Source organism: Eublepharis macularius, chromosome 13 (genome assembly GCF_028583425.1).
Source record: "Eublepharis macularius isolate TG4126 chromosome 13, MPM_Emac_v1.0, whole genome shotgun sequence".
NCBI lineage: Eukaryota > Metazoa > Chordata > Lepidosauria > Squamata > Eublepharidae > Eublepharis > Eublepharis macularius.
In genome coordinates, this window is record NC_072802.1 from 52059596 (window position 1) to 52079611 (window position 20016).

The 20016-nt window shown below is 44.6% G+C and overlaps 1 protein-coding gene across 1 annotated transcript in view; it reads left to right on the forward strand.

Moving 5' to 3' along the window:
• GCN1 (GCN1 activator of EIF2AK4) overlaps positions 1-20016 on the forward strand; it is a 64400-nt gene that overhangs the window by 23938 nt on the left and 20446 nt on the right. Inside the window, exons 21-38 of the mRNA XM_054996069.1 lie at positions 27-205; positions 365-458; positions 2903-3016; positions 4360-4558; positions 5667-5822; positions 6339-6520; positions 7119-7199; positions 7990-8133; positions 8846-8973; positions 10184-10373; positions 12167-12237; positions 12360-12525; positions 13898-14092; positions 15239-15485; positions 15868-15989; positions 17492-17606; positions 18090-18269; positions 19301-19521. Coding sequence (XP_054852044.1) covers positions 27-205; positions 365-458; positions 2903-3016; positions 4360-4558; positions 5667-5822; positions 6339-6520; positions 7119-7199; positions 7990-8133; positions 8846-8973; positions 10184-10373; positions 12167-12237; positions 12360-12525; positions 13898-14092; positions 15239-15485; positions 15868-15989; positions 17492-17606; positions 18090-18269; positions 19301-19521 — 2784 coding nt within the window. The remainder of the gene's footprint in view (positions 1-26; positions 206-364; positions 459-2902; positions 3017-4359; positions 4559-5666; positions 5823-6338; positions 6521-7118; positions 7200-7989; positions 8134-8845; positions 8974-10183; positions 10374-12166; positions 12238-12359; positions 12526-13897; positions 14093-15238; positions 15486-15867; positions 15990-17491; positions 17607-18089; positions 18270-19300; positions 19522-20016) is intronic.

Genomic DNA, 20016 nt, shown 5'->3' on the forward strand with positions numbered 1-20016 from the left:
TTTTATCTGTCTGTTTTATTTGACAGTCATCTCTGAACGCAGTGGGCATGCTCTCCGTCCTCTCTCCTGGCAGAGTGCTCCCTCAAGTGATCAGCACCATTTCCACCTCGCTTGAAAACCCTGCTCTGGGTCAGGTGACACTAGAGGAGTTTGCCATCATGAAAACCCCTGAAGGGGAGCTTTATGACAAATCCATCTTGCAAAGGTGAGAAATGAATGCTTAGCTTTTTTGGGTGTTCAGAGTAGCCACATTGTCAAGTGTTTCCCATGTTATTAAGGGGGTGGGTAGATGAGTGAATATAACTGAATTGATTTCTTGGAATTGTTCCCATGACTGATGCTTCTCAGTACTTTTCTGTTTCAGTGCACAGCAAGACAGCCTGAAGAAGGCCAACATGAAACGGGAAAACAAGGCTTATTCTTTCAAGGAACAGATCATAGAGCTGGAGCTGAAGGAGGTGAGTGAGACCTTACATGCTGCAGAAGTTGATGGAGTGCCATTGTGGGGTTGTAGACAACATACTGCTGTAGAGAGAACTGGGTTCATATACCTTCTGAACTCAGTAGGTGGCCTTGAGCCAGTCACCCTCTCTCAACCATGACCTACTTCACAAGTATCAACCTGGGAAGAATTCCTCATAGGCCACCTTAACTTCCTTGGAGGCGAATGTGATTTTTAAAAACAAATGTTGGAAAGGCTAACCAGTGGTATAGGTGGTCTTCAAAGCTTGTGTCTTCCTTTTCCAAAGTTCAGCGCTGACTTTTGGTTGCTTTGTGTATTATCTCTGTGAAAAGAATAAATATTTTGAGGAACGTAAAGACAAACAAAAAAGGTAAAACTGGAGTCAAAGAACAATAGAATGCAGTGGTTTCCAAGATGCCATGATTATATGAACAATAAACAGGTTCGGAGCTCTTGGGAAGGTGCAGGTGGAAATGTGATCAGGTAGTGTTCATTAATGTGTTTCAGGAATGGGTACCGGTGGTAAAAAAGGTCTCCACATTTGCCAGACTTTGTAGCTAGGGGTGTGCACAAGAAAAACATTTGGTAAATTTGGATTCTGTAATACTGAACTGGAAAAAAAATTCAGTATCCACCGAATACCGAATTCATTCTCCAGTTTGGTTCAGTAATTCGGTTAAATTTGGCCGTTGTTTTCTATAAAAAACTCAGTTTGGGTATATCTGATGTCTGGTAGAGGGGGGTCATTTTTTAACCAAATTTCACCAAATATGCAGGGGACCTATTCCTCACTGTCCTCTAAAGACCCCCTCCCAAGTTTCAGGGAGATTGGACGCCCGGGGAGGCACTTTATGCCCCCCCCCCAAGAAGGTACCCCCAGCTACCTCCAATCTCCATTATTCTCTATGGGGAAAACTATGGGGGCTATCTAGGGGCTGGGGCTGGCACTTTGCAAGCAAAATCCACCAAATTTGCAGGGGAAAGTACACCCAAATGGCACTAGGTAATTTAAGCTAAACTGAACCATGCACCCCAGCAAACACCCCATGCAGAAGAACAGCAGCCGTAAACCAACAACAATTGAACACCAAACCAAACTTACGGCAACAGAAAACATCAAGCAAAAAACAGTGAACGCTATAAAGAAAAAGCACCCCAGGCACCAACAATGGGAAAACAGCCCGCCCCCCACAAGAACAACCAGCAAAAAGAGAGGTCAGTTTAATAAAACTTAACTGGAACTGTTAAGCACCCACAATAGGATAAAACAAAAAATACCACCCCCGAATAACAAGCAGAAAAATGAACAGTAAATATCAGTAACTTCAAACCAAAGTGCACGCCCCCACAAAAGCCCAATCAAAGAACTCCCCACACAGCAAATAAGCAGTTTTTTAAAATGCAAAGTAAAAAAACCTTTTCCCTCCCCTACCAACCCTGTCCCTCCCAAACACCAGGCCAACCCCCTCCCCGCCAAAAGAGCAAAATTCCAGGAAGTCTAGCAACTCTCAAACCAAGTAGTAGCAGAAGTCCTCCAGGTGCAGCAGGTCTCAGCAGGCAGTAGCAGGAATCCACTCACTCCAGGTCAAGATCCCATCGCAGTTCAAAGAACACCAGAGTCCTGGACCACAGAGATAGCCAGCAGCAGCAAGCAGACAGTGTCTTTTAATCTCCAAGCCAGAGCAAAATGGAGGCTGCTCTGAGGCAAGCCTGCCTAATATAATTCCTAGCATGGCAGTGTAAAAAGCACTCTCCTTCCACAGAATTCCACTGGCCAGAGAAGAAGAGCTCCTGCAAGGATTGGCCACTCACTCCCCCCTCCCTCCCCCCTCCCTCCCTTCTCCCCCTCCCATCTGGTTAAAAAAGGCGGTAAGCAGTGTTTATTTGCTGTTCCTTAGCAAAGGAACAACAAGGAACAGCCCAGCTGTGATTTCTGAAGTTTACTGAATTTTACCAAATAAATTTGGTAAACTTAAATTCAATATTACCAAATCTGATTCAGTAGTTCCTTTTAAGTTCGGTTATAAAAAATTTACCGAATCAGATAAAATGTGATATTTTTAACCAAATCCAAATTGCACCCTATTCGTAGCTGCTTTAATCTGATGCATTAGTTTATTCATTATTAGGTGGTTGTACATCCTGGCTTTTCCTGCATTACCTTTAGTACTTCTTGAGTTCAGCCTCCCCTTCCTCCATTCCAGAGTTAATTCCAATCAGTGGCTCTGCTTCTACTGCAAGGGGAGACTCTAAGGCTGATTACATCAGGCTACTCAAAATTAATTGGTCGTCTAGAACAAGCATTTTGCTCCCGCTACCTTAAGCTTGTCTTTGTTGGTCCTCTTGTGTGTGTCATGCTTATTCACAAGGTTTAAGTTACTGAAGGTGCTTCCTTTGAAGTAATGCCACTCCTTAACAAAATACATGGCTGGTCTGTAGGAAATTAAGAAGAAAAAAGGAATTAAGGAAGAGGTCCAGCTAACAAGCAAACAGAAGGAGATGCTGAATGCCCAGCTTGAAAAGGAATCTCGCATAAGGAAGCAATTGAAAGAGGTACGTGGGGACAGAGTTGGGGTGAACCTGGCACCCAGTTGGATATTGGTAGGATATGTGCAAAAAGGTCTATGTATTGCAAAGGTATCTGGGGATTGTGGTATCTGATTTGTTAACAGACATGTCGTACACCCTACTCTGCCCCAGTCAGCTTGAAGAGCAGGTTCTGCCCTCATTGCAACAGTGTCCCCAGGTTTTGTTGGGCGAAATAAAGAGTCAGGAGAAGCCCTTGGTGATCTCCTTAAGGTGGGGATGAAACTGACTTCCTGTCCTTGAGGGATTCCATAGAAGGAATCTGCATGTAGCCCTTTCCCGGGTTCTCTTTCTTGACCATGCTAGAGTGGGCAGGCAGTTTTGGATAGAGACAGGGATGCCAAAACACAGATGAGCACCCAGTTGCTCTCACTGATGACTAAATGTTTAGCCTTGGTACCCAGGTTGTTAAAGTGGGTTTCTCCTCCCATTTCCCATGTGTGCTGCTGGCTGTTGCCACTACCTCCTTCATACCTTTATTTTCTGTGTAAGTAGCAGCTACTTATTGGCGAAAATCTTACTGGTTTCTTCTGGTTTGATTTGTAGGGGCCTGGGATGCTTGAGCAGTAGTGAGCAGAGCTGTGAAGAAAGGGTAGAATTGTTTGTTTTTGAAGAGAGACATCCCCCCACATTTTTTAAAAAATAGACAAGACTGTATAATAGGGCTTGTGGTCAGAGCAGTCAGCCAATATAGTCAGCCCTTCTGCTTCGTTTGGAGCTGCAGGAAAGAGGGGTAGGTAGCACCTGAGTTGGCCTGATGCAGCTAAAGCAGAAGAGAGTCTTGCTGTGAGTTCTATTGAACATGGGGGGTGGAAAAAGCTTTTGTGAGTCAGTCCACTTTTCATCAGATGTGTGCAGTGTTTCATTTGTATATGTTTCTGCTACCTGAATACAACAGTTCGTGCATCTGAAGAAGTGGATTGTGGTTCACAAAAGCACACATAACAATAAGTTGGATCTGGGAAAGTCAGTTTCTAATTCTTACTCTGCTGTGAAGCTCATGGGATCATTTGGAGACTTGTTATGCTCTCAGTATAGCCTTCCTCACCAGATAGGTTGTGAGAATAAAACAAAGACGGAAGAAACATGTATGCTTCTTTGAGCTCCTTGGAGGAAGGCAGGGAAGGATAAAAATGTACAAAACAGATGACTTCATTAGTCTTTAAGGTGCCACAGGACTCTTTGATGGTTTGTTCTATGCTTGCTCTGCCAACATAGAGGAATACATTTGTTTGTATGTTCTCCTTCAAAACACGGTGGCTTTCTTTTTAGATTGTTTTGAAAGTAACCTCTTCCATGTCTTCTTGCAGCTTGATGATGAATTGGAATCCATGTTGGGTCTTTTAGATGCTGTTCTAAAGAGGAACCCACCTGGTCTCTCTCAATACATCCCTGCTCTTGTTGGCTCCTTCCTGCCTCTCTTAAAATCCCCATTGGCTGCTCCACGGATTAAGACTCCTTTCCTTTCTTTAGCGTCTTGCGTGATGCCTGCTCATTTGAAGACTTTTGGTTAGTGTTGATAATGTTTAGATTTTATTAAACCTTTGCATGGATTTTTCCGAGAGGCTTAAAATGGCTTGCATAAAATAAAACCCAATAGAACATCACAATGAAAAGCCAGCAGGGCATATTGCTAACAGTAATTAAGAAATCAATATTGTCTACAGATTTTCTGTTAGAATAAAAAACTTGAGTTGGGCTCTATTTGACAGCAAGTTTTTAACAGGGGCCTTTCTGTAATCTGAGGAAGGTCTAAAAGACCAGCCTCATTTGTTCTGCAGCAGAGCTAGAAAAGGAGAACGTCCTTTCCCCTCCTCTTCCTGCATATAGAACATGACTGGGCAGGCCAAACTGCTTGTTGCGGCAAACTCCTGCCAATCGCCTCTGTCCCCACCATCACTCCATAGGGCAGTGGGAGAAAAATGGGAGCAAAACGGCATCCATCGATGCTGCAGTGTCACTTCTGGCTGTGTAACTGGAAGTGACATTACTACATCGGTGGACACCATTTGGGTAAGTCCTGCCCTCCCCAGTCTCCCAGGGTTTGTCTGGCAACCCTAAGCGGGACTAATTTTCGCGGTGATGCTCTGCATGTATGTTTGTTGGGGTAAAGGGACAGAGACTGAAACCTTACCAAGTGACCCACCTTGCCTCCAGTACACACATGCATGCCACGTTTGTGGTGGACATTATTTCTTTGTAGGACAAAAAAGTGGCTGCCTGTGATACAGATTCAACCCATGAACAGTGTTTTTTCCTGGGGGAGGCTTGCTCTGTAGGCAGGGCTGAGCCAGTGTTTTGGATAAGTCCTCTGCTGGTGGCAAGGGAGTCCCACAGTTCTAACTGCCATGTAATTTTAGTTTCAGCTGGTCCCTTCCATGGGGAGATCTCTTGTCTTCCTCCTTTTCTAAGTTCTGGCCCCCAAGAATAAAGGCCACCCCGTTTTAAATGAGAGCTGGATATGGAGCTTCAGCTGAATGTACTGCATCACACGTCGTGTTCTATATTCATGCAGCTTCCTGATCCTCTTCTTTTTGAGAGGCGTCTTGTCTTTTTCTGGAAATTACCTTTGCAGTGAGCCCAGTGCAGAAATCTGCTTGTTCTCCCCTTTTTACAGGAACCTTAGTAAGTCATGTGACTCTGCGCATGATGAAGCCAGAATGCGATTTGGATGACTCCTGGTGTCAGGAAGACCTGCCCACTGCTGTTCAGAGAGTTGTTAACTTGCTGCATGCAAACACTGTCCCTGGCCGGATGAGCAAGGGGGAGGCAGGTGAGGCAGCTCTCTGATTCTTTGATCTGTAGTACTTTTGCTGCAATTTTCTTGGCCTTTTTAAACTTCTAATTTGCTTGCTTGCCACTGGAGCAAAAGGAAAGGTCCTGCATTTGCTAGTAAAGCCCCCAAATCATTTACAGACATAATTTTGGCCTTGTCTACAACTGCAGCAGATTGAGGCAGTACTGTCTTGAGGTGGCGCAATGGTCCACATTCCTTGTGAGCTAGAAAAAGGTCTTTCCCAGCTCCTGCTCCAGGGATCTTTTATTTGAAGAAGGCAGAGATTGAGCCTAGGGCCTTCTGCCTGCAGAGTCAAGTGAACCATGGTCCCTCCCCTTGTTTTAAGTGATCCCCCTACTTAAAACCAACTAGCTTAGTAGGGAGGAGGCTCAGTTACAACTGTGTTCTTGCCCAGTATTCTAATGCAACAGGCCAAAGCGTTGTGCCTGTCCATGGCATGCGTGGAGCAGCTTTACTGACTGACATCTCTTGGTTTTCTTCTGCTTGCCGTAGGGCCTGTTCCATTATCAGCTCCAGCATTTTCCTTAGTTTTTCCTCTCCTAAAAATGGTGCTGCTTGAAACTCCCAATGACAGTGAAGAGAAGGAAGAACTCCTGGTCAAGGTTCTGCAGACCATTACAGTACATGCGCAACTCAGGTCATCTACGAATAACCAGAGTTTGCTGGTGGACGAGGTTAGAGTTTGCCATGTTTCTCTTTTCCAAATTGTTCAAAAGTATTTTACCTGCTCATTTCCACAGGCTCTGAGTCTTTTAAAATACAATGATAATAAATTAATGTTAAGCAGAAACTAGTTTTAAAAAATAGTACATCATAAACCAATAGTATGCAAAAACTGGGCAAGAAAATCTAGAATGTGAAACCTGTGTTTGCACTTTTCCCCATCTTGTCTCTTAGTCTGAGAGCTGATCCCAGGCCTGCCACAGCACCATGGTGGTCCCTGGTCTCCTTCTTCCCAAGTTACTAACAGTCATGCCTACTACAGCACTTTTAAATTCTTTCCCATCTTTTTGACCCCCCCTTCCTTAAGCCCCAGGAAGTTCTTTCTTCCCTCTTTCTTTTTTTCCTTTTCTTTTTTTGCTTATAAAGGGCAGTGCAGTAGTGCTTCAATCCTTAATGGTCCCAACCCCTGTGCAGAGTAGGACGTAACTTTGATTGTGAGCTAACTGTTCCCTCTGGGTTGTACTGCTCCTCTCAATAATAAAGTGAATGCACTTTAATGGCAACTGTTTTATGCTTCCTTTTCTTGCCCTGTTTCCGGTAACCTGTCAGAATGGTCCTGAATTACTGCCTCGTATGGACATGCTGCTACTTCTGACCAAAGTGATTGGAACTGGCTCTCCACGATTACAGGTGAGTTGGCCTGTTATTCTAGTGCAGGCATGGCCAACTGGTAGCCATGGGGCAAACACAGGCCACTGGAGAAATTATCCCCCACCCCCATGTCCCTACTTAATGTTTTCAAATTGTTAGCAGTAGGAATTCTGTACCCTAGTATTACATAGTCTCTCCTTTGGATTTTCCTTGTCTATTTCTATGTAATACCTGAGCTCAAGCATTCTATAACTGTGAAGCCCTTCCTGCCAAATGATGCTAGCTTTATCATGGAACTGACCCTTTCCAGACACTGTCTGGGACGGTAGAGTAGTCCTCAGGATCATAGATTCTGAGCGTCCGAGTTCTACTGCATAAGTGGTCTGGTTATTCTGAGTGGTTGTGCACTTGTCCGATAATTCCAGTTCAGAGATCTCTGTTAAACAGGGGAAGGAAGGATCTCTACAATGAGTCCACGAGGGAATCAGCTGCCCATCTTAAATAGTCCGTACTCGGCAAGGGGGCTAGTTGCCCACTCTTAACGTAGTTCGTGATCCATTGATTAGAATTTCCTCGATGCAAGGATCCTTGTGGAACCTCTGCTCTTACAGTGAGAATATACTGGCCTTCTTGCCAGATGGGGAGCGGACAAGTTCTCCTTGGCCAGAGTGATGGCTTTGAGGAAAGTGGCTGGGGCTAGCACACTCGTCTGATTTCTATTCTGGGCAGTTCTTGGACTGGAAAAGGCAGCATATAAGTAACCTACACAAATCTTCACAATGTGAAAGTGAATTTTCCCATTCATTATAAATCCATTCATGTTTGTCAGGTTTTGGCTTCAAATGCACTGACAGCGTTGTGCGCAAGCAGTAGCGGCGAGGTCGGTTGTGCCTATGCAGAGCAAGAGGAAATTGACGTACTGCTCCAGGCCCTTCAGTCTCCATGCATGAATGTTCGCGATGCAGCTCTCCGGGTCAGTTGGAATCACTTCCTCACTTGGACCATCCTCCGCTCTTCCTCGTGTGTTGAAGTTTATGCTGAATTTATTTAAATTGAATTAGGGCCCTTGAGGCAGTAAACAGAGATATTAAAGTAAACTTTAAAAAACAACACAACTGTATAAAATCAGCAGTTAAAAGCAAGCAAGAAAGAGAGTCAGTCAGTGAGTGTGTGCCAAATTAAACAGAAAAGACTTCACCTGCTGATGGAAAACAGCAATCAGAGGGGATAGATGAATCTCCCTGGGGATTATGAATATGGAAGCATCTGTCAGGACTTTGGATATTAAATTCTCTTTTAATTCAAGTTCTTTGTTTAGGATCAGTGGGGATTCCAGATACCGTGGAATGAAAAAGGGGAGAGCTATTGCCTTCATTACTTGCTTGTAAACGCTGCAGAATCTGATCCCTGTCAAAGCTTCCTTGCATTCAGTGCAGCATCCCATGATTCTGGCTTTCTACTACAGTAAGAAAGGCAGAGAAAAGGATGATGCATAGGAACCTGAAGCTGATCCTAGTCTTAGAGCAATGGGTGAACAACTTGCAAATTGCAACCACTGGAGAGTTCAGCCACATCCTAGTTATGCTTTCTTCAGACAATTCTTGTGATTGAAGTCTTGAGATACCAAGGGGTGGGGAAGCTGAAGGTAGGCTTTGCACTGATTTGTCTGGTTGATTTCTGTTCAGGGATTGATGGAATTACAGATGGTACTGCCAACCCCAGATAGTGATGAGAAGAATGGGTTGAACCTCTTGCGCCGTCTCTGGGTGGTGAACTTTGACAAGGAAGAAGAAATTCGCAAGTTGGCAGAACGGTGAGAAGTATCACTTGCAGTCCTTTTTTCCTCTCCCTTTCCCAAAAGGATGCTCCGTTCTCCTCCAGAGGCAGATAGTCCATATGGTGGGATGCCATTTCTCTGGGACTTGAGGCAGCATATTCATGACTTCTGAACACACCAACCTGTCTTTGGCTGAATCAGAGCCTCCGCCCACTCTGAGTGGCAGCAGTTCTCCAGGGTCCCAGGCGGAGAAAGGTCATTCCCAGTACCTGCTACCTAAGATAACTGTATAATGAGTTGCCAGGGATTACGGTGTGTGTGTGCAAAGGGCATGCTATACCATTAAACTGTGGGGAGGCTCACTCCTATGTACTTTGGCCTTCTTGTCTGCATGGAGAAACTCTACGCATTTTTCTAAAATGCTTTATTTTACCCAGTAGTTTTTAAAATTTGGTTTTCCGTCTCCCACTTCTGATGATGAAACTTTACAATGGCCCTATTTGCACTTACAGTTTAAACCGCCATGTGTGAGCATTCACCGTGATTGCAATGGCTTCGGCATGGCACCCGTCTGAGGCAGTTTCGATTTGTTGTCTTGTTTTTCATTTTAGAGTATCTTGGCGTCGCGTGCATGTGTATAGCCATCCTGCAGTGAGCAAACGTGGATTCTTTGGCCTCTGTGCATCAACCAAATAAAGAAAATGTACCTCAACCCCCCCACCCTGTATAATCTGTTTTGCTTGTGGGAGTCCTGGTGAAGGGGCAAGTTAGGCCCCAAGCCACTGGGAATCTTAGACAGCCATTTCTTTGTGTGACTTCACCTGGTATTTCTGTCAAGCATATCTTGGCAGTCGTAAGGATTAGAAATCTGTGTCGAACCTCCAGTTTCAGAGGCAGAAATCTTCTAAATACCTGTGCTAGCCAGCAACATCGGGGGCAAAGCCTTGGCTTCTCTGTGCCAGGTGGTTGGCCTTCCATAATAACTGGCGAGCCACTGCGTGAAACAGGTTGCTGGACTAGATGGATCTCTGGTCTCATCAGGCAGGGCTCTTCTTATGTTCTTATATAGAGTAATCTGACAAAAGCTCATCTTCAGGAAGCAGAAACCTGTGGCCGGAGCCACTGTTGTGGCTCCCCCTCCCCATACACTAAGTTCAAACATATTCCCCTGAATCCCAAATTTTTCTTTGTTGTCTGTGAATGCAAGATGGGGAATGTCTGTTTCAATTTCCGTTTTTACCTCCAGGCTTTGGGAGTCAATGGGACTAGAGCTGCAGCCAGATATCTGCTCAGTCCTGATTAAAGATGTTATCCACTATGAGGAAGCCGTGCGGCAGGCGGGGGCTGAGGCGCTTTCCAAAGGTGTTGAGCAGTATCGAAGCCAGACAAGGGATGTCATGACCAGACTGATGGAGATTTATCAGGAGAAACTCTATGTAAGTCCTTTGGGATGGGGGAATTGGGGAAGCTAAGAGGGTGCAAGACTGCTTGGAATGTTAGTTACTGATTGGCTGGGGCCGTGGGGATTGCATCCTCCGACTTGGTGTATCCGATCCTGGGAGCCCAGATACGGAATTCTTCTGCATGTACCGGGTCCTCTGCTAATCTGTGATATACATTATTTGTAGCTTTAGGATATATGTCACTTTATGGAATAAAATAAACAGAGGTCAAGACTCTGCTTTGTTGTAAATGTTGGGACTGTGAAAGAATGAATAGAGCGAAGGAGGGCAGAGAAGTACCAGAAGTGACAAGAAAAGCATACGAGCGGATGCAGTTACAAATATTTAAGCTTCGTTTGCCTTGGGGAATGTGGGTTAGATCATGAGATGGGTGAGATTGGAACGAAGTGAGAGGTAGCAGCTCAAGGATGTTCTACAATAGAACTTCATGCGTGGTGGGCAGCGAGAGGGAGCTGTTCAAGAGGACCAGAGATCTTTTGGTGGAGGAGAGAAGGGGGGTAGGCGGGGAGATACTGAAATTTGACGGCAGAAAAGAGACATCAGAAGAGCCATGCTGAATCAGACCAGTTGCAGCCAGCATCCTGTTTCTCACAGTGGGTGTTGCAGAATGCCCACGGCAGGGGCACAGAGGCCAAAGCCTCCCAGTAACTGGCATGCACATGAAACTGCTTTATACTCAATCAGACCATTGGTCCATCAAGGTCAGTATTTTCTGCTCTGACTGGTAGTGGCGGTCCGGTCTCAGGCAGAGTTCTTTCACATCACCTACCGTCTGGTCCTTTTAACGGGAGATGCTGGGGATTGAACCTGGGGCCTCCTGCTTGTAAAGCAGAACAAAAACCACAGCCCCTCCTGCCCCCTCCATTCAGAGGTGTTACCTCTGAACATCAAGGTTCCATTTAGCCATCCTAATTACTGTCGATGGATGTGTCCTCTGGGACTTTGTCTAATCCCCCTTTAAAGCTCTCTAAACTTAGTTGCCTTCCCACACCCCATTACAGTGAGTTTCATATGGTAGTTACTTGTGTCAAGATGATGTGTGTGCACATACATTTGTATCTATTCATCTTCACTGTGGATTGTGCTAGGGAAAAAGGAACACAACTCTTTTGAGATACTTCCTGCGCTCTTTGTTTGGAACATTGGAAGCTGCCTTCTGAACATGTCTGTGGCAATGTCTGATGTTTTACTTGGCCTGTACTAACCACTGGTTTCAACTTAAGTATTACAGATGTGGATTTTTGTCCTCATCTAGAAGGACCGTGAGTAATAGGTAGTTTATGCCCACCAAACTGTATGTGGCCAACCTGCTGAGTTCTGGATGTCCAACATGTGCTTTTTGTGACCTGCTCTTGCCTGCTCCTGGCATGGCAGCACAACTTGCTCTCAGGAATGGGAAGCTATTTATAGTGTATATTACCCACAGCACTCTTTGTAGTGTATATATGCTCTATTTATAGTGTCTGTTGCCCGCAGCATGTAGCAGATCACTTCTGCTATAAAAAGCAAAAGTTTTTAATGGTCTTTAATGTGTCGATCTTGCTTCTTAGCGTAATTTGATGTTGCATTTTTCAGTAAATTTATTGTTTTATCTCTGTATGTTGTTGGTCATCATAGCTCAGTGTTGGATATCAGAGTCTTGAGGGGTGTCTTGAGGGGGGCTCAAGAAATAATGTAACACATGCAGGACGAAAACTCCCATTTCTACCTTGCATGGCATCTGAACAAGTTTTCCTGACAGATTCTGTGTCTTTCTCTATCATCAGAGGCCCCCTCCAGTTTTGGATGCTCTTGGACGTGTGATATCTGAATCTCCACCAGACCAGTGGGAAGCTAGGTACTCGCTGTTCAAATTCTAACAACCGTTCGTCTAAATGAAATGTTCCAAGCTTTCTTTTGTTTAAAAAAACATTGTAGTGCAAGATAAAAAGTGTAATAACTGGCCTGTTATCCTGGCAGGTGTGGCATTGCCTTGGCTCTGAACAAACTTTCTCAGCATCTGGATAGCTCGCAGGTGAAGCCCCTCTTCCAGTTCTTCGTACCTGATGCCCTTAATGATCGCAGTTCTGAGGTCCGAAAGTGTATGCTGGATGCGGCCCTCTCGGCACTCAATACCCATGGCAAGGCAAGTCGAATTTGACCTGTTGTTTAGCATTAGAATAGGAAGCAAAGCATAATGTTGAAACCCAAGTCTAAAAAGTATGGTTGGAAAATACATTTCCAAGCATGGGACAGTGTAGTGGGTGAGGAGAGTGAGCTATGAATCGGGAAGTCCCTGGTTCGTCTTATCTTAGCCTTGCTAGGTTGCCTTAGGTATGCCATTCTTGTCTCAACCTCAGATTCCCATCAGCGGTGTTGGGATAATACGAATCTACTTTCTGGGTTGGTGGTGGTCCTAAGGATTGTGACAATTAATGTATGCAAAGCTCTTTGGACACTTTAAAGCCCTGTATAAAGCCTCTTTTTCTCTAGGGAACTTATAAAGGAGGTACGAGATCCATTGTGATGACTTGATTTGGTTCAAGAGGCAAAAAAACTGAATATACATTTTAGCAAAACACTGCAGCTGGAGAGTAGCCTGAAGGCAACTGATGTGACTGCATTTCCTAAGGCAATTGAAAATGAGAGATACCTTGACATGTTTCTTGCCAGATCGCAAGAGATTTTGCTGATCATTTTTAGCCCACAGCAAAAGTAGTTAAGAGAGAGTGGATATTCAGGATGTCCTGATAAAGGTCCCATACACACATGAAGCCACGTTACTCCAAATCTGAACATTAGTCCATCTATCTCAGTATTGGCTACTCAGGCTAGCAGCAATTTACCAGGGTCTCAGGCTAGTGATGTGGGATAGATGATTTTTCCAAAGTGGAAAATTTTCCAATGCTGTATTTTTCCTGTGGAATTTTCCCACCCCACATATATAAATATAGTCTGTTTATCTATAATTGTCAGGGCTTTTGTGATGCAAATCAATCATATTTAGTTGGGCTAAATGTGGGATATGAAGCATAGACAAACCTCAGTGCTTGTATGTGGTCCAGGCTTGTACATGATGTATTTCTTTTGCAAACATTAAATATTGCTAACATTATATAAATTTGAATCAGAACATTTTTCCGATTCAAAGTTTCCTAGAGAACCCACATACTGTCTCAGGCAGAGAAAAATCCAGACATTTATTAACCTTCTCAACTGAAGATATCAAGGATTTAAACTGGGACCTTCTCTATGCAAAGCGGGTATTCTGCCACCATAACCCTCTATTTCTGGTGGTACTTTTATCTCTCCCCCCACCCAGTTGTGAGAACCAGCAGTGTAGAAAACAACTACCACAATTACAAGCTCTCAAGTCGTTTTTTAAAAAATAAATGCAAAAAAAATCTTTCTGTGTTGTGATTTTGGATACAATTTTCGATTAAAGGCTCCACCTCCACTACCCAGCCCAGCTTCAATGGTTTTCTTCTGGTCATGGTTAACAATTACTTGAATTTCAGGACAGTGTTAACTCCCTGTTACCAGTGTTTGAAGAATTCCTGAAGAACGCACCGAACGATGCCAGCTACGATGCCGTCAGGCAGAGCGTGGTCATTTTGATGGGGTCTCTAGCCAAGCATTTGGACAAGAGTGATCCTAAAGTGAAGCCAATCGTTGCCAAACTGATAGCAGCGCTCTCCACTCCATCCCAACAGGTAGCCTATTCCCTGCCCCCCCCCCCACCAATGGCAGAACAAATTTGTGGACTTTCCCATGCAGGATATGCACAGGCCCCCACTTTGTGTGATACCCAGAAGCACAAACAGATGACGTCATTGTAGGGGGGATACTAAGTCACTAAGGGTGAGTTCTTTGAAGGCAGGTCATTCTTAACCTTGCGAGCTCCAATAGTGAATCTTTTCATCTTGTAAATATGTGAAGTGCCTCCAATTTGAAACTTCTTACATCTTTTAAAAACTAATTTCTTGCATAATAGTTGGTAACAGTATCACAATATATGAAAAACACAAATAGAGCTGCAGTGAACAAAAATATAGTAACAGTAACAATTGGTATTCTATAGATGAGTATAATCAGATTGGTGGCCAATAATGTGGAAACCATATATAACATCATTTGAACTATTAATGATGTATTTGAAACACTTAAGTTTTCACTGCTTAATAAACCAGGATGGATCTATATTTCAAGTATTCTTGCTGCATAGATCATTTCGGTGAATATGGAGGAGGATAACCTATTTGTGAAGTTAGTTGGGTTCAGAATATGGTGGGGGGGATCAAAATAAGTAAAACTTCCTTTCAGATCTGTGCTACTTCATGCTGTGTATTTTCTCCTACAGTAAAAGGTTTTATTTTTAAATTTGCAGAGTTTAATTAAAACGGCATTGAGATCAGTTAGGTCCTAATAGAAGCGATCAGGGGAAAATGAAGTATTGCATATCCAAAGTTGGCCACTTGGGGGAGCACATGTCATCTAAATGCCTCCAGAAAGATGAAAACTCATTTAACATCGCTTCGTTAAGGAAGTGATAACCATTTTGTACTTTTTACTCATCCCACTAGAAGATTTTTTGAGTTGAAGGAAAAATTGCCTGAGTCTGCGAGACCCAAACAGCAATCCATTTTCATATTTTATTAAGTTTGAATGATTGTCAGATAACTTTTTAAAAAGTATGACCCAGTTGAGGATTTCTTTGATCCAAATATTTATATAGTGAAGTGCTGCTTATGTGGTTAGGATGGATGTTGACAGGAAGAATCCTCTTCAGCTGTCTGAAGCACACAGAGCATTGGGTTGGTTGGCACAATCTGTTCACCTGTCATTGCTTCTTCCTGCAGGTTCAGGAGTCTGTGGCTGGCTGCCTACCGCCTCTTGTGCCCGCAATCAAAGATGATGCAGGAGGAATGATCCAGAAACTGATGCAGCTGTTGCTGGAATCGGATAAGTACGCTGAACGAAAAGGGGCAGCGTATGGACTAGCTGGCCTGGTGAAAGGCCTGGGTATCCTCTCACTCAAGCAGCAGGAAATGATGGCCACGCTGACTGACGCCATCCAAGACAAGAAGAACTTCCGGCGGCGAGAAGGTGAATTGAGCGTGTTCTTCTCCTTGACTTGGGCTGTCCTGCTCACGTATTTTGGAGGGCTGCTGATAAATTCTGATTGGCACTACCAATTTGAACGTGGCTGTTGGGAGTTGCGTTACTCTAGAGAGGAGGATATAGAGCAGCTCCCTAACTTTTTCTTGGTCTGGCTACTCAGAGGCCACAGTTTGAGCATAGTCAGCTTGCAGATCCACTCCAGAGGACCAAAGTTGGGTTTATGGGAAGAGCCCATTGCTCTTGGTTGGCTAGAGTGTTTCTTCATTAGCTGTTTGCTGGTCCAGTATCTGAGAATCAGCACAGACAAGTGATTGACCTGCAGGCTGATGAATGCTTTGTCCTGACTGTCTGTTCTGTTTCTCATTAGGGGCCTTGTTTGCCTTTGAGATGCTCTGCACCATGCTTGGGAAGCTGTTCGAGCCCTATGTGGTTCATGTGTTACCCCACTTGCTGCTGTGCTTCGGGGATGGAAATCAGTACGTCCGAGAGGTATCTACTTTTCCAGTGCATGGACTCCAAGTGAAGGGGAACCATGTGCTCATTTAGGGCTTCCTACTTCTGAGGGAAGAGGTGGTATAGTGGTTAGAGTGTTGGACTAGAACCTGGAACGACTGGGTTCAAATCTCTTGCTTAATCATGGAAACTCACCATGTGACATTAGGTCCATCACAATCTCTCAGCCTAACCTACTGTCACAAGGTCATTGTTGTGATCATTAAGTGGAGGATGGGATAAGGATGTGAAAAGCGGCTTGATTCCCTGTCAGCAACAAAAGTGCAATATAAATAAAAATAATAATAATAAGATCAGTAGTAGACTGTGTGCTTTGCATGCATGAAGTCCTAAGGTGAATCCTGGAACCTCCTGCAAAATCCACCTTTTCTTTCCATGGCTCTCCACACCTTTCCTTCTTTGGGATGGAAGAACAGCCTGGATTAGGTTGCTCCATGTCCAGTAAGCAGGAGCTGTCAGATGATAGAGAACACTGTGTAGTGATTGGAGCGTTGGACTAAGATCTGGGAGACTCAAGTTCGATTCCTTGCTCTGCCATGGGAGCTGGCTACGTGATTTTGGGCCAGTCATTCTCTCCCAGCCTAAGCTACTTCACGGTATTTTTGTAGTGAGGATAAAACATAGGAGGGGAGAATGATGACCCCTTTGGGTCCCACTGGGGAGGATAGCAGGGTATAACCATCTAAATAAATAAATGAAGAGGCTTTTAATTCCTACTGGCAGAGGAGGGTCCACCCAGGATAGGTTCTGCCTGCTATGTGCAACTCCAGTCTCCAGGCCTGCACTTGGCAAATGGGATGACTTTAAAAAGACAAAATGAAAAGCACAAATGGGCAAGGCAAGGGGAAGTTTGACATTCTGTGACTCCCTGTGTCAAAGGGTTAAGGTATTATATCTCATGTATGAGGGGCAGAGCCTCCCACAATTCATCTGAAGCCTTGGCAAGGGAGGGCACGGCATCCCTCTGGATTCACTGGAGTAGTAAAGAGATTGAACTGAGAGCCCAGCCACAGTGAGGCAAGGTAAGCGCTGGAGGCCTTATCAAGAACAAAGAGAGAACTGCAGGGGTGGGGCAGGGCCAAGCCAGCAGTGGCAAAAGATGCACCCAGCTCAAAGGATGTGGGGAGTTTTTATGGCTGTCTGTTACTGCTATGTTGCAAGAATTGGCCGACTTCCTCTGAAAGTAGGGGAATGAAATGCTTTCAAAAATTGAATTGATCCTGCCTAATGGGCTTGGAGCAACAGGAGGATCCAAACTGACTCCTGATGAGAGTTGAATAAATATTATAAATATTAACATTGGGGCTGTCCCTTAGTCTGTGGCTTTCATCCCCTCCACCACCCCCACACTTATACTGCCATTGCTAGGAGCAACCGTGATCCTCGTTCACCTTGACTTCAAATCAGAATTACATCTGACTGTTGGATCTTGATAGAATTTGAGGGCAGATCCTAAACACTGCTGTTTTTCCTTCAAGGCTGCAGATGACTGTGCCAAAGCAGTGATGAGTAACTTGAGTGCTCATGGCGTGAAGCTGGTCCTGCCATCCTTGCTTGCTGCACTAGAGGAGGAGTCCTGGAGAACCAAAGCTGGTAAGATCTTCAGTCGGACAGCTTTGACTCAGGGAAGCAATGCTGACTCCTTCAGTCAGGCTTTGTCTGAGAACTGTTGCTCTTTAGTGTTCCATGCTTCCAGCTTGGACTGCAGAAATGCATGATGCTTGTTTTATCTCATTTCTGCAAATAAAGGTTAGGAGGTTTAAGTGATCCTGAGAATCCTGTTAGTTCTGGATGAACGTTCTTTTCCTTTCAGACACAGTCGATTGTGTCCCCTCCCTCTGCAATGATTCCTCCAAAGCCTTCTGAGTTAATTGACCTGCTTCACAGGTTTCAGGTTCAATCCACAGCATCTCCAGTGAAAGGGACTGGCTAGGAGGTGATATGAAAGTCCTCATTGCCTGGAGCCACTGCTAGTCTGAGTAGATAATACTGACCTTGATGGACTAATGGTTTGATTCAGTATAAGGCAGCTATGAGTGAGTTGTTTGCTAATGTCCTGTTCCATGCATCCCTCAGGCTCCGTGGAACTGCTTGGGGCCATGGCTTACTGCGCTCCCAAGCAACTCTCATCCTGTTTGCCAAACATTGTGCCAAAACTCACTGAAGTCCTCACAGACTCCCACGTGAAGGTCCAGAAGGCAGGGCAGCAAGCCCTCCGGCAGATTGGCTCGGTTATCAGAAATCCTGAGATTTTAGGTAAGTGTCTGTCATGCGGAATGTTTCAGACCCAAGAGCACCTTAAAGCTTTTTTGTTAAGGAAATCATTGTTTACACCAAGAAGTTTTAATAATAACATTGAAGCTGAAAGAGAACGAACCTCCACATGTGCTTTGAAATCTCTGGGCACACACTGGAGCCATTTGATTAGACTGGAGTAAATATCTGCAGATCCTGTATCAAAGACAGGTGAGTGGAATATAAACACACACTGCAGATAAGAATGGACGTGGGGAAGAAGCTGTAGGACTGCCTGCACCAGATGGGGCTTGCAGGTGTAGCCAGCTAGGAAGAAGCGTTGTGTCTACAGCCTCCTGTCCCCTCCTGTAGCTGAAGAGATGATGGTGTCTTATTGCTATTGTCAGTATACTTTGGACTACACCCAAAATAAAGGGGCTCCCTGGAGTAGAGTTACCAAGAAGTACACTTTGGGCTGACAAAAGGAAGAATTTCATGTGGAATTGACTGCTGCAAGGCATGGAGATGGCCACTTACTTAAACCACTTTTGAAAAAGATCTTTCTCCATGTGTGTAATTCTATCAATGACTGCCATTCATAATGGCTAAGTAGAACATTTGTATACAAGGATAATGTACGTCTGATTACCAGTTGCTTTGGCCACCTTCATGGCCTGTTGGTGAGCGAGGAAAAAAAATAGGCAAAAAGCAAATGGTACAGTATAAGAGCGCAGCAGTTTTTTTAATTAGTAATCCCTACGTGTATCATGTTAGCCTCATCAGGGGATAAACCTGGTTTGCGAGCTCTCAAACACATCTTGCTGGCGTGTGTTTGCAACAGAATGGTAGATGTGATGGATCTAGCTTGTACTATTTGATATTGTGACCTGCCCTGAGCCTGCTTGCGGGGAGGGTGGACTATAAATGGAATAAATGAAATGAAATCTTCAATCTGATCCAATGAGAGCAATTTGCATATGGGATCCCACTTCTGTTAGCACAGCTATGGCCTTTTTCTGTGACCTTGTCCTGTCTCCTTTCCCAACACACAGCAATTGCCCCAGTGCTCCTGGATGCCTTGACGGATCCCTCCAGGAAGACTCAGAAATGTCTGCAGACTCTGCTGGATACCAAGTTTGTCCATTTCATCGATGCGCCCTCTCTAGCCCTCATCATGCCTATTGTCCAGAGAGCGTTCCAAGATCGTTCCACAGACACCAGGAAGATGGCAGCCCAAATCATTGGGAATATGTATTCACTGACTGATCAGAAGGTATGCTGCTGAGGACAGCTCTTCTGCTGTAGACCGTTTGCAGGAGGGCAGGCAGATCCAATTAAGTCATTACGTACTGTACTGGGAAACACACCGGTCTCTAAGTGAATGTAGTACCTGCTGTGCATCTCCTACATTTTGATGCTGCCCTTCCTTCTGGGAGCTCAGGGTGATGGACATGGTTCTTCCTCATTGTAGCTTCACACTGAGGCTCACAAGGTGTGATTGGTCCAAGCTCACCCCGTGAACCTTATGGAACAGCAGGGATGTGAACTAGGAGCTCCCCAGAGCTTAGCCGGACACTGAAATGTACACAATGCTAATGCTGTGTTTTAAATGTATCCGTTATTCCAGATATGAGGAACAGACTCACAAGCCCTCCCTGTTCTTTTGAGTTGGTCCCTGGGAGGTTGGAGGACCCCATGACTGTACTAAATCTGTGCTCAACAATGCTACTCCTTTCCTTCGCTCTCTGGGAGTGCCAAAAAAACCCTG